This window comes from Ammospiza caudacuta, chromosome 8, assembly GCF_027887145.1.
Source record: "Ammospiza caudacuta isolate bAmmCau1 chromosome 8, bAmmCau1.pri, whole genome shotgun sequence".
Classification (NCBI taxonomy): domain Eukaryota; kingdom Metazoa; phylum Chordata; class Aves; order Passeriformes; family Passerellidae; genus Ammospiza; species Ammospiza caudacuta.
The window spans coordinates 23010915-23027302 of NC_080600.1; the positions used below are offsets into that span (position 1 = coordinate 23010915).

The 16388-nt window shown below is 43.8% G+C and overlaps 1 protein-coding gene across 1 annotated transcript in view; it reads left to right on the forward strand.

The window, feature by feature from the left end:
• Positions 1-14731, forward strand: part of WIPF1 (WAS/WASL interacting protein family member 1) — a 53267-nt gene extending 38536 nt beyond the window's left edge. The window contains exons 3-11 of the mRNA XM_058809581.1: positions 60-148; positions 1586-1715; positions 3893-4060; positions 5250-6005; positions 8447-8659; positions 10289-10402; positions 11714-11765; positions 11982-12112; positions 14705-14731. Coding sequence (XP_058665564.1) covers positions 98-148; positions 1586-1715; positions 3893-4060; positions 5250-6005; positions 8447-8659; positions 10289-10402; positions 11714-11765; positions 11982-12072 — 1575 coding nt within the window. The 5' untranslated portion in view covers positions 60-97 and the 3' untranslated portion in view covers positions 12073-12112; positions 14705-14731. The remainder of the gene's footprint in view (positions 1-59; positions 149-1585; positions 1716-3892; positions 4061-5249; positions 6006-8446; positions 8660-10288; positions 10403-11713; positions 11766-11981; positions 12113-14704) is intronic.
• The last annotated feature ends 1657 nt before the right edge of the window (positions 14732-16388 follow it).

A 16388-nucleotide genomic window follows, 5' to 3' on the forward strand; every position in this document is an offset into this window, starting at 1 on the left:
ATTCATTTATTAAGATATATTGATCTCCGGACTTTGTGTTTTTGTGTTTTGCTGTGCAGGTTTCTTAGCAAGAGCAGACAGAGCTCATCCTTCCACCATGCCTGTGCCTCCCCCTCCAGCTCCCCCTCCACCCCCAACACTGGCCTTGGTAAGTTTTACAGGAGGTAAACCTATGCACTGTTCTCTGCTGCTGCTTGTCACTTGGAATAGGATGTCCAGAGATACTGGGATGTGGATGAGGGTATCCATGATATTTGGGGAAAGCTGTCCAACATATTGTTTATGGTTGACCATTGGTCCTGCAAGAACCACCATCACTTCTGCTGCCTTCCAGTTCTCATGTGGATGTCACAATCCACTCCAACTCTCCATCCTTTTATTCTTCCCACACTAGTGCCTGATCTGGTGGAGAGACAACAGCTTGTCTAATGGGACTTGAAGTCTTGCCTTTCTCCAAACCTGTACTCCCAGCTTCTCCCTTATTCTACTCCAGTACTTCTGTGACTTGAGCCCCAAAAAAATAAATCCTATTGTTTAAATTTGGTAAGGATAGCTCTTAGCTAACACAGCTCCCTCAGCCAGCCTGTGCTATCAGAGCACAGGATCTGGCACAATGTGGTGAGTGAAGCTACATCGGGCCTGGCTTAAACTGGGATAGAGCTTGTGCTGTGCTTGCCCTCCCAACAGTCAGTCACCTCACTGACAAGAAGGAAGGCTTCTTGAGATGTCATTCTCAAGTACCTAGATATTTTCAGAGCAAAACCCTAGCTGATTACACGGAATGGGCTGTCAGTCAAGAGTCTTTCCTTCATTTGCCACCTCAAGCAAGATACAGACTCTACTTGGTCCTTCCATGACAACTCTCCCTACCTTTCAGGAAATCTCCATAACACTTATCTGATAAATTAGAAAATGTTTCAGGAACCATTTCCTAGAAGAAAGAGCCATATATATGTGCCTATAAGTGTATTGTTTGAAATTTTTTTGTTCTTTCTTGAAAAACTGTGTCACCAGAACACAAAGTGAAAAGAGAGGACTGTTGAGACAAATCTCATAAGTCCAAAGGTTTTATTTGGTCCATTTGAAGAGGGCAATATTATTGAAGTGATAATTCTAATTTTTAAGTATTTCTATCTCAGCTAAAATATAGATGAAGGTCCATCTTTGCTCTGATTTATCTAGCAATTGTATTTCATCACAACTTTCAAGAATGTCCACAACTTGATTGTCCACACAATCAAGTTGTGTGTAGTCTATTCTTGTTCCATCTCCAAAATGGCACAGATAAGCCTTGGCTTGTAAAAATGAGAGATTCTAAATCATGAGTTCAAAAAAGGTGAATTCACATAGAAGTGTTCTGTTTCTAATGAATAATGGGCATTAGAATAGCAGTAGTGTTGGAGATTTCAAGTCAGTAACAAGGCCAGCTACCTTTGATATCATTCACAAAAGTAGATGTGGCATCCCACTCCAATGCTGTTAAGACAGCCACTGAAGTCTTAAGTAACTAGCATATTTAAGCAGAAATTTGTATCTAGAAGTTGTGGTTTATTTTGCCTCCTTATTTTTAATTTTTATTTTGCAGGCAAATACTGAAAAGCCATCCCTAAGCAAGTCAGAACAGGCAGGGCGAAATGCTCTATTATCTGATATTACCAAAGGAAAAAAGCTTAAGAAGACTGTTACTAATGACAGAAGTGCTCCAATCCTAGACAGTAAGTATGACTCTATGTGCTGGAATTTCTGTGGGCATGAATGGTTCTACAGATCTGAAAGCAGAAAATTATTTCATATATCATCAGATGAATTGCCATGAGAGTAGATAAAAGAAAGTGCCAGAAATTGGCATGCATAAAAATAAATTCTATTCATCATGAATGAACAGTCAGCTGAGAAATCAAGTACTGCTTATGAAATGTGAATGCTAATTTGTTTGCTAGTTCTCAAAAAGTGATTTATTTTCCTGTTTGCTTATATCAGAAAAATATGCAAGTCCTACTAGGAGTTCTGCTGAGGACATGCAGCAGATCAGGCAAACAAAACCCCGTAAGGACTGAGGAGAGGACAGGAATGAAGTGGAATTTCAGACTCTACTTTTGCATAAACAATATAAGAATAAATGCATGCCTGGCATGACACCATTGGCTCCAGTACCACTTAGAGCAAAACCCAAGCCAGAAGCCACAGCTCTACCTGTGTGTCACTGCTGCATGCAGTTTTGCTCCTCCTGGAGTGACTCAGGGCTGTTATCTTTTTAGATAGCCCAGCAGTACTGCACAAGGCAGTGCTTACCTGAATGGAAATAAGGTCTCTATCCAGCTCTGCTGCTGCTGTGTCTCACAGCACATCTTGGCAGCTGCCAAGAGAGGAGGCTAGAGAAGCCTGTGTAGCAAAAGTATTGGGAAGGCAGAACAGAAACAAGAGAAGAGTGAGGAACACAGGCCCGTGCTGAGAGAGGAACAGCATTCATTTCCAAAGGAGAAAAGACACTTCTACAGACTGATTAGCAGATGTGATACACCTCAGTCTAGGTTTGGCCTTGCAGTTAAAGGCTGGACTGTGATAGGAACATGATGGCAAAAGAAGGAAATGCCCAGAGGAGTGTGACCAAATAAAAATAATTTTTAAAAAATTAGATACAGTTCTGCAATCAGCTAGCTACAGTTTTTAAATATTATCTCTGAATGTGAAGTTACATGTTCTAGCTATTATGAGCTGGAGGGGATTAAAGGAGGGGGTAAACAGAGAAAAATGATGCAGCCTATTATCTTATTTACATGAATTAACAAATCATGATGAAAGACTAAACCATGGTAGCAGCATTTCTCCAGAGGTTCACACCCTATCTGAGTCAGAGCTGAACTGAGCTGACATGCTTAAGAAAGAGAAGGATAATGTGAAACATTCCCCTGTGGATACACTCTTCCTTTTTTCTTGGGGAAATTTTTAGAAGTGCTTTTCATCCATAGGTTTTAATTACTTCAAAGTCAGTGAAAATTTTACCCATGCCAACTTGTGGAAATCAGGACTCAAAGAAATTAAGCAAGTGATCTTAGCCTTTGTGGCCCAGCATCTGAGAGCTGATTTCCACAGATATTCCAACCTGTGCACCTGCTGATTTTGCAGTGGTGCTCTGAGTAAGGTTCTTCCATGTATTGTGGTTGTGGAAACACTTCATTTTACTTTTGGCAACTCAGTTGTCACAGCAGAAATAAGGACATTAGAGAGCAATGGGAGAGAAAAGGGAGAGGGCTGATAAAATAATTCCTGCCTGTTGGAAACATTAACAGCTAATGATTCTGTCACTGCACTTCTGAACCTACGGAAATGGCATTACCTTTGCTACTAAGCTTTGTTTAAATAAGTAGATGTGTTGCAATATCATGAATAATGAGAGAATTCTGTGCATTCCCAGCAGTGATTCCCAGAGACACCTTCAGGAGGAGGGACCTTCTGCCTTCTTCCTTCCTTCCCTTTTTCCCATGAGATTGCTCTGTCTCTGCTTATGGAGAAGTGGAGGGGAAGGATAAGAGAGCAAAAGTACAAAGAAACAGGAAGAAGCAACTAAGGTGCTAACAAAGGCTATGTTATGTTCTCAGAGGTCCCATCCATGCTCAGTTCCAAGTTCTCTGCAGCAATTTCCTGTGCTCTCTAGTCTAGAGCAGACTAAAGTAGTGATGGCATGATATAACACAGAGGCTATGGTTATTATGGTTATTGCACCAGCTCCTCCACGGTGCAGTGGTGGTGGTGATGACGGCAGCTGTGATGATTCAAACCTTGTGTGTTTTGATCCATTTTTCCCCCAGCTACAAGCATTACTCTAATGAAAGAGGTGACTTGGCAGGATCAGTCCTGCTTCACTAATATGGGGGATCTCTTTTCCCAACAGAACCCAAAGGATCTGGTGGAGGTGGCGGCGGTGGCTTTGGAGGAGGCGGCAGCAGCGGGGGTTTTGGTGGTAGCAGTGGTGGTGGCTTTGGTGGCGGTGGACCACCTGGCCTTGGAGGCCTTTTTCAAGCAGGAATGCCAAAGCTCAGATCTGCAAATCGAGATGCCGGTAAGAAAGACCTTGAATTTCCAGTGTGAAAAAATGGCATTGCTTAAAGCCTTCATAGCACTGCAATAAATTAAATGCTGGGATTGAGGAAGCCATCAAATATCCTAGGCTCTTAGGAAATGTAATTTTCAGCTTGAATGTTGTTTTATTCTTACTATTAGGTTTTATGAGGGAGAAGCTAGACTCCCTTTCCACCCATCCTCTTGTATTGATGAAAGCTAAAGATCTTGGTAGTGTTGAATGGCTACCTGCAAAGTACAGTCAGGCAAATTACATCCTGCCTTAGCTGTTGGGTGTGCAGGACAAGAGGGGAACAGAGGAGGATCCAGGCTAATTCTTTCTTGTGCACCAGGAAAAAAATCTACTTTCCAAATGGAAAGTACTTGTGTCAGCTCCACAACAGCATGATTTGCTTCTTAGGGAGTGCATGAGGCATCACAGCTGGCTGGTAGACATACTGCAGATGGAGGCTTGTCTGGAGTGTGCTTCTGGCTGACAAAACAGCTGCCCCAAGCCTCATGCCCCTTTAAACGATGACATCTGGGGTCACTGAGTTTAAGTTCAAGGACATAGGATTTCATACTTGTTGAAGAAGGACTATGCTATGGAGATTGTAGAATGTTACAAATATTACGTATTTTATAGCCTAACATAATTTTCCAGCACATGTGTACAAAACAGTCTCTCAGAGCTGGTATTTTCGATTGTGTCACAGTTTATTTTTGGGAACTTGTATTAATACAAAAGTTCCTGGCATCGCAGAGCAGTACTTGCGAACTGCAAGGCCTTCTTCCCGATGTGCATAACTACATCCTTAGATCACAGCTACTAGAAAGGGCTGAAAAGAGCTTTTTGATGACCTTTTGTTGTTAAATGTAATTTAAAGGCTGAGATTTCTTTGCTCTCAGGTTGATGCTGTTCGGTACTTGTTCCTCACAATTTCTTCCCTTCCCGTTTTACTGGTTGGTGTATGATGGCTGTATTACTTTGTGGCCACTTAACTCGTGCCTCCTCAGCAATATCAGGATGTCACCCGGTACCCTGGAGCGGTTTCCCAATGGTACCGGCATTGGGGCTGAGCCTCAAGGCAGGGGTGCCCCGTGCCCGGCTGCGCCCTGGCCGTTCGCAGACCCTCGGGAGCCGCGGCCCCGGTGCCACGGCGCTGATGCTCCCTGTCCTGTGTCCGCAGACGCCGGGGGAGGCCGGCCGCCCGTCCTGCCGCCCGGAGGCCGCTCCGCCGCCGCCAAGCCCTTCTCCCCGCCGAGCGGCCCGCCGCGCTTCCCGGGGCCGCCCTCGGGGCCGCGCACCGCCGCCCCGGACCCGCAGAGGAGCCGCGTGCCGCCGCCGAGGCCCGACGCCGGCTCGAAGCCCGAGGCGGCGCCGCCGCCGGTGCCCAGCACGCCCCGGCCCATCGCCTCCAGCCTGCACAACCGGGGCTCGCCGCCGGTGCCCGGGCTGAGCCGGCAGCCCAGCCTGGGGCCCCCGCCCTTCCCGGGCAGCCGGGCCGCGGGGTCGGCCGCGCCCCTCCGGCAGCCGGGCCCCGGCGCGCCGTCCCCCTTCTCGGGCCGGCCGCCGCTGCCGCCCACCCCGGGCCGGCCGGCCGAGGACAAACCGCCGCCCCCGCCGCCGCCCCCCGCCGGGCACCGGCCGCCCGCCGCCCGGGAGGCGTCTCTGCCCCCGCCGCCGCCGCAGAACAGCAAGCCGCCCGTGCCCGCCGCCCCCCGGCCCGCCCTCGGCGCCCCGGCGCCCCCGCTGCCCCCCAGCAGGCCGGGGCCGCCCCCGGTGCCGCCCGCCCCCGCCGGCGGCGACGAGATGCCGCGGCTGCCGCAGAGGAACCTCTCGCTGGGGTCGTGCCCGGCGCCCGGCGGGGGCCGCTCCGGACCGCTGCCCCCGCCGCCCGGAGAGAGACCGCCGCCGCCCGTCAGAGACCCGCCCGGCCGCTCAGGTAGGGAGCGGGGACGGGGGAGAGGGGGCTTGAACGGGACAGGTGGCACGAGGAGAGGGTGCTTAGGCCATGCCCGTGCCAGTTTCACATGCAGAAAAAACACCTCCCAGGATGACATCCCTGTTAGGCACTAGGAATTCTGCAGTTGGAAGTGAGGGTGTGTGGTCGTCAGGGTGGCTTAAGGAAAGTCACAGTGCATCACCAGTGTGCTCACGTGTGCTTTTATAGATTTTGGTGACTTTCATTATAGTCACTGTAATTGACCAGAGTTGCAAAGGGATTTCCCCATTACTTTCTTTGATGCAAAGCAGCTTCTGGTAAAGTGGCAGCATCTGACTTCCCGAGTCAAACAGTGTGAGTTAATGGTTGCATTCTCGCGAGTGGAGGTTTGTGGAACCTGACCTTCTACGTGTTCAGAGGCACAAGCACAGTCAAATACAACAGCTTTAATCAAAGACCTGGCCAACAGTTGTTAAATGTAATAGCACTTGTTACTGTGTGACTAAGTGTTATTACTTTCGGTACGTACATATCAAAGTAGACTAAGAGTAGAATCATCTCCTTTGACCAATTTCATAATGTACATTGTCCTCTGTGACAACTGTTGTTCATAACTTTTAAGAATTCCACATCATAACTCAGCTCTCTGATACCTGATAGGTGTCCCTTGAGATGAGAGAATTTAGGCACAATCAAACCCTGTAACAGGTGGAGAAAAGCATCGCACAGAAGATACTGCTGGGAAACTCCATAGAGTTGCCTTTTCATTTCATCCTTTGGAATAAACTCAGAAATCATCTCTAGCCTGCCTACTCCTAGACAAGAGAAATGAATGTGATGGGAGCTCCCACAGACAGCTATGTTGCTTTCCAGATCCTTGAACCAGTCTGGAGCTCCAACACCTACAGCAGCTGTACAGAAAACAGTGGCTCTGTAACTGTGTTTGTGGAGCTGGTTGCCAGCCTAGAGGATGGCGCAATGCTAGTGCAGCCTGCAGTAGATAAATCAAAGAAATCCCATTACAATTGACCAAATTGATGGGTCAAAGTTGCAGAGAATGTCTGCAATTATTCAGTCACTCTAAGAGTTTGTTCTGTGGTGGCCTTGGCTGCCACCATTGCTTTCCTACTTGACCCTTTTCTTTGGCAGATGGTTTTAGCAAACCTGCACTAACTTTCTTTTGGCTCAATTCCAGCTCAGTAAGTAGAAGGAAGTTGTAGCAGTACATTCTAAACATGAATGCACCTAGTCTGCAGTAGTTCAGTATAGACAGTGGAGTTTAGCCAGGTTTAGAGAAAGCAAGCAAAACTATTCTGAAAGTTGCTGAATGCTTCTCATTTTTTGAAACCATTCCCTGAAGGCAAACTTCAGTAATTTGTAAAATAAGAAGGGGAGCAAAAATACACAAAGTACAGCATGTTTCTTGAAATGTTTCAATGCTTTTTGCTGGAGACACAGTATCTACTGCTCTCTTTTTCAAAGTGCATGTCTGTAGATAGATTTCATCAAGACAGGGAAGCATTTATTGAAAATTAACATAATTGTCAATTGCTCAACTGCCCCAAACAGAGGTAGTGAGACTTTTGAACATGCATAACTCTCCACACCCTCTGCTTCACCTTCTTGTGTCCTAACCATGGGCACTTCTCTCCCTGGCAGAAGCAGCTTTGCTGTCTTTATTTACTTGTCTTGTAGAAGCGCCCTTCCCCTGCCCTCAGGGCAGCCCTGGGTCTGTGTTACGTAGGCTGTGCCTTCATATTTGACCTGTCACGTCCGTGTCAGTTACAGATACACAAACACTGGAAATGCCAGTCTATGTGTGAGGTCTGTTTCCAGCTTTCAGGGAGATGGATATGCTCCAGCTACTGAAAAACCTGTCATACAGCTCATTTGTTTGTAAATGAGTGAGCTGATGAGCTGCTGCTTCACGTGGCCACTCCCGGGCAGAGCTCCCCTGTGGGCACCGCACACCCAGAGGGAACCACCCCTATGGATAGAGAGCCTCTGAAGGTAGCAGGTGCCTTCTGCTGCATGTCCTCTTGCCTTGCAGTGGTCCATAAAAAGGAAATGTGTTATGGTTTGGATCTCCACAGCACCCTGAATTCCAGCTGTGACTTCTGCTTGGTGTGGCCACTGTTAATTTTGAGTGGTTTAAAAGTAGCCAGGACCTTTACGGAGGCTTTTGTAGCTGAGGGGAATACGAGTGTGGACACTGCAGTGTGTTTATGTTTAGATATACCTGCTCTCTGAGCTGTACTCTGCAAATCAGCACTAAATCCCTGGAGAGCAGGGAAGTGGGTGCTGAGGGCCATTATCCCTTGGGTCCTGAAGCAACCCTTTTTGTTAGCAGGAGGCCTTGGGATGCCAGCCGGGGCTTTCCACTGGCAGAGTAACCCCTGGTGTTAACAGCATCTGTGTGTTTGCTGCTTGCCTTGCTCCAGGCCCGCTCCCACCGCCTCCCCCCATCAGCAGGAACGGAAGCACCTCGCGGGCTCTGCCCAGCGCCCCGCAGCTGCCGTCCCGGGCAGGCCTGGACAGCCCGAGGGCCGGGCCGCGGCCTCCGCTGCCCCCCGACCGGCCCGGCTCCGCAGCGCCGCCGCCGCCACCGCCGCCCTCGGTAGCTGTCAGAAACGGCTTCCAGGATCCCGGTGATGGTGAGCCACCTCCCTGCTCTTTGCCCTCCGCAGAGAAGGTGTAGGGGCTTTTGGCCCTAATACCTCAAAGGAGGTTTAGGATAGAGACTTTGTTTCTAGTGGCAGCCTTTGATTTCTGACCAACAGAGGTGTCACTTGGGTCTCAGTTAACCGTGGCAAGTAAGAACAGAATAAATATGCTATACATAGAGCAGAATTGCAAAGTCATCAATACAGTCTCCAAAATAACCCTTTGAAAAGTTTTTTCAAACCCTTTTCCCTGAAAAAAGCAAGGGAATTGTTTCAGCTCTAATATGCATTCAAACCACAGCTACACTGACACTTCGGAAGTCGGAACAAGTTCGATGACTCAAAGGCTGAAAAACAGATGAGGGAAGAGATTGTCAGAACATTGCTGAAAATGTCAAGTATCTATTTCTGCTAGTGTTTATTAAAAAGATGAGGTCCAAGATTGCTGTTTTAAAGATTTGTCATGCTTTTCTTTTTAATTGTTTTCTACTTGCATAGAACAGATAAATCCTTCAGTTAATTATGTAAGGCCAAAATTGGTATTCCTGACATTTATAAGGTTAGAAAAAAGCAAACAGAAAATGAAACTATAACTCAGGCTTTTTAAACATCTTCACACATCAGGTGAGGCAGAAGGATCACAGGCACATTTCTTCCTACACAAGCCATTTGCAGGGTTCAGAACATGCAGCTGCTTTACACACTGGTTTCTGATCGCAGCCATTGGAAGTAAACATAGAGAAACTGGATCCAGCCAATAACCACATGTACAAATGCCAGGTAGAACTAACTGAGCTGTTCATTACATTATGCAGTAAAATACAGCAATATCTGAATAAAGTTATGGTTGCAAAGTCCTGAAGGAAGCAAGTGAAGAAATAACAAAGTTTAAGTTAGCCTGCACTTTCTTCTTTAGGCTTTCAAAATCTGGTGCAGAACAGGGCTTTTGGAACATTTCCTATTATTTCAATGAAGAAACTGGTATGCTTGCTTTATTTAGACTTCTATAGACTCAGTAAGTACAGCAAAAGGGCCCCTGTAGTCTAAAGAGATATAGCTTCAAGTGATACATTTATACATTTTTCCATTTTTGACACTAGTTATATACAGGATTCTCTGTCATAAATTTTAGCATAATGGGTATTTTTCTCCCTCCAGTATAAATACTAAGAGAGAAGAAACAGTGCTTATGGGATTATGCTTTTGAGCTTGGTATATCAATGACACTTGAATATGGGTAAATTCCATACCAGGAGCAAAATACTGTTTTAAAGTAGGTGAAACAAGGCAGTTCTGGTAGCACATATGTGTGTGTGTTAAAAAAGCAGATCTGTTATACATGGAAGGGAGAGTAAGACTTATTTTAGTGGAATTGTGGCTGTTTTCCTGATCTGTAATTTTGCATTAAACTGGCAAAATGATCGGTTTGATAGAAATTTTCATTCCCAAATTAACCTAAAGCATCATCTTCCCTGACTTCCTAAGAGAATGCTGGTTCAGTACGCAGCTGTGTAAGCATTTTGCAATTTAAAACATGCATTAAACATGATGTTAGTGTCAATTGACTTTCCTAAGCTATATCAGAAAACTAATGAGTAAATTGCATGGGATTTTTTTCAGATGAATGGGAAAGCAGATTTTCTTTTCATCCGATATCTGATTTGCCACCTCCAGAGCCATATGTACCCATGAACAGAAGTTATCCCAGTAAACTAGCAAGAAATGACAGTAGAGGTAAGTTGGAATTTCAGTGTGTTGTCGTAAAATCAAGTGTATGGGGAAGAATCTGGATGATGAGGTTTCCAGAGTTCTCAGGCTACCAGTCTGGTCATCCTTCCTCACCACACTGGAAAAGCTAAATGCAAGTTCATAGGTACAAGCCCTCTAAAACTTTTTGAGTGGGGAATTGTTTGTTTTTTTAAGTTGAAACATGTACTGTAAGTGGCCAACTCTGCCATTATAGTCAGTCCTTCTGCTCTAGGCAGCCAGAACCACAAAATCCCTCAGAACTTTCTTTTCATTTCTCATCTAAATTAATGCATTTTTGTGCCATTTATTTTTGTGCCAGCATCATCCTTGAGTTTAGTGTTCCTCTCTTCTTGTGTGTTAAACTCTTATGTTTTTTAAGACAACAGTCACATCCTCCTCTCAGTTTTTGTTTTGCTGGGCTGAGTAAATCTGAATGTACTACACTCTTCTTCCAAGCCATGTTCTCTGATTAGCAGAGCTGCTTAGGTATACACTTATGTTTGTTTTTGTCTTTTCCAATCTGTTACATGCTGTTCCAGCTCAGGTTTCAAACATTCCTTCTACAGCAGCATGAATGTTTCCTATCTTTTTTTTGTGGTATTTTGCCTGATACACCCAAGGATCAATTGCTTCTTTTACAACCAGTGACATTGGTGGCTCACAGTTATCATGTAATCATCTGTAAATGCTGATGCTTCTCTCCTGTTTCCAGATGATGAAGTTTTGGTTTGAGGCAGAGATTCCTGTTAGTCTCTGACTGTTCACTTTGCCCTGTTAGCTTTCATCCCATTTGTATTAGTCCACAAAGGAAGGCAAAGTAACATGTCCATTTTTTTGTGTTTTCATTTGTGAGTTTGATGTGAAGATTTTCATATAGGGAAAAACATGAAGAGCTTTGAAATTTTATTGTGTTTAGAGCTTGCCAGTTTGTTGAGATTTGCACGTATGGCAAGTAGCACTGAGAAGTTGTGTGTTCACATAAATTAGTAAGGCTAACAGGAACCAGCAGTCCGTTTTAGGAAGGGGAAAACGGACCAAAATACATACACTTTCCAGGCATTTGGGATAGCGTTAGTTAAAAACGTTATTTTACAGTGTTTGAAGTTCTGGTGTTGTTTAATAAACAAACCAGGAACTCTACAAAGATTTGCTGGTTTTGTTTTTTTTTAATGGCCAGGCGTGAAAATTAGTAGATCTTCAACAGTTACTGAATTATTTGCTTGGATGTAAACTCCCCCTTCAAAAGAAGGAGTATTTCAGGAGGAGTAACACCAAAAACCCTTCTTTCTCTTTTAGGTGGTTCTGTCCGAAAAGAAAGAGGTGCCCCCCCGCTCCCGCCTATCCCAAGGTGAAATGGGTTCTGGCCCATCTTTGGGTGACATCTGCTCTCAAGTTTCCTTCAAGTCAGCTCTCCTGTCCACATGACTGGAAAGTTGTCTGTCCTGATTGATTTCCACTTTTGGCTTGTCAGCTGGAACAAACTTCAGTCTATTACAGAAGTAATAGATGTGGCTTATGGACTATAGTTGCTCAGAGCTCTGACTTTTATTTGCTTAAACTGCAGGTATTTTGTGGACCCTACAGAATGTAGGTGCATCATGCTTACCATGTCCAACCCTGTCCCCTGGAGAGCTCCGTGGGAAGTTTGGCTTTGAATTTGATAGAGCTTGAACAAAGCTGTTTCATTCACTTTGGGTACAGTAGTTGTATTATTTTAATGATAAAGTATTTGATGCTTAAAAAAACAGTTGCTGGGTAAAAAGTGTAGCCAAGAGTCCCCTGGATCCTTCTTTGCATGCCTAACTCAGCCTATCTGCTTCTGCAAGCCATAGACCTACTACATCGTGACAAAGAGTTCATCTTTAACTTTTTTACTTCAGCTTAGTCAAGCAAATCTTAAACAATGCACAACACATCCTGCCTCAAGGATGGAGTGTCCCTGGCCTTGTTTTTATCTTCAGAGAATCTTCCAAAGAAAAGCACAAGTGAAGAATTCATTAGCATAAAAATATATTTTTTTAACCCTCTTTCCTATTTTTTAATAGTGTTATGTGTTCTGTGACCTAATTCTGTCCTACTCTTATGTGGACCAACCCACATCCTGTCATCTGTGCCTTGGATTGCTGTAATGCCCTCTACCTGATAGTGCATGTGAGGAGTCCTCAGAAGGTAGTCTGAGTGCAAACACAGCAATTATTGTAGCTACAGGCTCCTCCTGTAAAGCATCAATAGTGCCAGTGCTCCACAGACTGCTTCCCAGTTGTTTCTTTGGTACAACTAAATGATGGGGTTTGACTTAAAAAGCTTCTTGGCACTTAGGTGACGAGTCTCAGAGAGCTTGTGTTTGATTTCCATTATGGTAGAGCGGCCAAGGTCAAAAATGTTCCTCAGTGAAAGCCCTTTGATGTTGTGAGAGGGGTTTGGGGGTTGTACATTCAAGTGGGAGCATCCAAAATTTGCTGTCTGCATTGGTTCAAGAGAAATGGAAAGATTTGGCTATGAAGCTTGTCCTTTCAAACTTTGCTGAAAGGAATCTCTACAGAGAGCTGCAAGGCTTATGATAGAAGAAAGAGTAAAGTATTCTAACATTGTGGCAAGTGGTTAATATGTTTAATGGCTTTTGAATTTTGTGTATAAGAAAAGAGCTCATTGTATGAGTGAATTTTACAAGTGGGTCTAAGTGTGTATAAAATGCCTTTGGAAATTAGAGGAAGATTATAATTCTGGGTTTGACATATTGGTGGTCAATGATAGCTCTTTATTAATTGGACCTCTGAAAAATATCCTCTCAGTCTCATCAGCAGTATATTTCTTCAGTGTTTTCCTTGGGATCCCTACCAAGCCTGTGTCAGCAGCTGTGCTTCACAGGGTGTTGCTCAAAAAAACCCAAAATAAAACATAGAAACTAGTCATGTAGGTTAAGAAAATGTTTCTCTAGCATGGGAGATATCCTAAGTACACTCTGTGGTTAGAATGAGGTCAGTCCTTGAAAATCTGGGGAATTTAGCCAAAGAGAGTCTGGACCCTGCTGAAAGGTCTGTGAATAGGGCTTTTTGCTCTGTCTGTGAGCAGGGAGGGGCAGATCTGCTTTCTGCCTGGCAATCACATTGAAGGAGATGAGACTAGAGTTGGATTTGGCCAGATCAAATTTGATTTGGTCTTTTCAGTGTTTGTTTACAGAATCTTGTTAGCTGTGACAGCATTTTTCCAGCATGTTTTTTACATTTTTGTATCTAGTGACCTATTTGTAGTTACTGTTCGTGGTCGTGAACCTGCAATGAAATGCGCAGGCGCAGGGATGTAGCTGCATCCAATTGCAGGATCGTGGCTGTAAGAGTTCCTTAAACAGATACTGGTGGGACCTCCGTGTGACAGGTGCACCTTGGGATCAAACCTGGCACAATGCTGAATTTGTGTATGTATTTTATGGATGTCACTTCAAATGCCTGTCTCTTTGGGATACTATTTTGTGAATAGAAGTCCAAATAAGATTTTTAGGCTAATAACTTAAAGGATAAATTATTGTATTCATATTTTAAAACAGAAGCACTTAATACTTTTATAAGGAACAACAGTTTGAATTTAAGAATACAATATTTTCAGTACCTTGACTTGCCAAATCTTTGTTAATATCCAAATAGCTATGTAGCCAAAAAAAACCCCAGCCCTCCAGAAATTATATTTTTTTATAACTTACCTGCTTCCAACATAACTGTTTTACTTTGGTAAGTCAATGAAAATGCTGCCCAGTGTTCTTCCAATACTCTGTATAATTCAAAATATCCTGTATTTGATTGTTTCAGCAAGGTTTTTTGACCAGAAATCTGGACCACTACCAAAGACTTGGAAAATCAGCTTCAGTTTCACTTTAAAATGTGCTATGTAAAAGGCCCCAGGTTAACAAGCCAAGAATCCTGAGCTGCTTAGGTTTTAGAAATTATTTTTTACTCTAGAAAACTCTTCAGAATATATGTTTGGCGTACATGTAAAATAGCTTAATACTGCAGAAAGGAGCATTTTTTTTCACATAACAACAGCATTTCCACTTATATGTTTTGCTGTAAAAGTCCCTAGATATATTCCAGAACAACGCAGCATTTTGTCATTCAATATATTGCTTCATGTAGCAGTAGCTATTTACAATATGATCAGTATTAAAGTATTTATTTCACTATGAAGTGTTAAAAAAGAATAATACAAAACAGGTTGAATCAATGGTGCCTTATGAATTTTTTAGTCAATTTTTCTGTGTCTCAGTAGAAGAATTAATAGACATTGCTCTTCCAGGTCCTAAGTACACAGTGCCGACAGTAGCATTTTACAGTGTTTGAGCCAAGCCCTGCTGTGGTTGTGTGCTCAATCTGCCAACTCCAGGTGGAGCTCAGTGCGTGGAGAGGCCACTGGATCAGTGTGCAGGTGAGGTGTATGTGGGCACTGGGTGGCTTCACAATCAGTTGTTGGTATTGCTCTCAAAATTCAGACCTGTCCCAAAACCAGTGTCTGCTGCTGTCCACGCAGCCCAGCTGACTTCAGTCAGTGTGGTTGCAGAGGTTACAGAAGTAAATTGGATTCACTGCTTGCATCTAAGATTTGCTGGGTTTGTTTCAATGGCATTGTATTATAAACCCTCACACCTCAACCTGTCTTACGTTACCACTGAGGCTTGCACTGTGTGACAACAGCCATGGATGTTTGTTTTTGTTTCATTCAACTCCATAAATAAAATTAGAATAACTTTTGTACCATGTAAAAATAATTTCTGCTCTATATTTTTGGAAGAAAAGCATGTGTTATGTTTGTTATGACTTTCTGCACCAGCCACTGGGAGAAGAGGTCACAGTGATGAATGTTCAGAGTTGTTAAAGGAAACTCAGCTTGTGATTCAGGAAGTGTCTATTTCTAAAAATGAAATAAATAACATGGCAAAGTTCTTGTTTAAAATCCAGCATTTCCCAACACTAAAAGAATCATAAGGTTTGTTTTTTCTTTTCTGCAAGACAGCACTGTGAAAGAAGTTCCTTATATTGTCAGTTGAAAAACTGGGCAGTAGTTTCTCCTTGCAGCATCACCTGTTTGCATGACACTTGTAGATCTGTCTTGGAGCAAGGGATAAAGGAGCTAAACTGCTATCATGCATCACATGTCTTGTAAAACAGCAATCCTCTGTACAGAAGTATGGGAATAGGAACGGTACTTTTTTGCCTTGGAGATAAAGAATGGAGTCGAGTGATCAAACAGATTATTTTAAGCAGAATGTCAAATGTTGAGAGACCTAGAGAGGGCCCTTTGGCCACAGGACACTGGAAAAGAGAAGATTGCCCAAGGAAATAAAAGCCAACTGAATGTTGTTACCAGTACTAGAGTAAAAAATAGGGTATCAGATGTGCACTTGGGAGTTCCACGTGGCAGTGGTGTGAACACCTTTGTCTCACAGCTGGGTGCAAGGACCTGACACAGCGGTACATTGACTCCACGGGACACAGATTGTGTGAGCCTTCATCTTTCAAGCGGTATTCAGCAGAAAATAAGGAGAATCTCTCACCTGAGATATCCAGGAGCACTTTAAGGGCAAATTCATGGAATGGTTCTTCATGTACACTGGAAGAAAACAGGGATCTTGTAGCCTGTAAGATGGATGTGTTTGGACCATTCAGTTAAAATCTAAACTGGAGTATTGGAATAACTCAGGCAGAAGCAGGGCATGTGTGTATGGTCTCAGTGAGTATGCAGCATGTAGGTATGCAGATGTAAAAAGCAAAAATGGAAACAGCATGTCTTAAGGGAGTAACCTTTTATGTATGTTGACATTTTGAAATACAGTTTGTGGTAAATATTCCTTAGTGTAAACTAATGCATGCACAGGAAGACATCTAAATTTGGACTTCCAAAGCCACACAAGAGGGCAATATAAAACATAAAACAGGCTGAGCAAAAAGTAACATTTCTATCAGATGCTTAAAGTTTGAGCTTT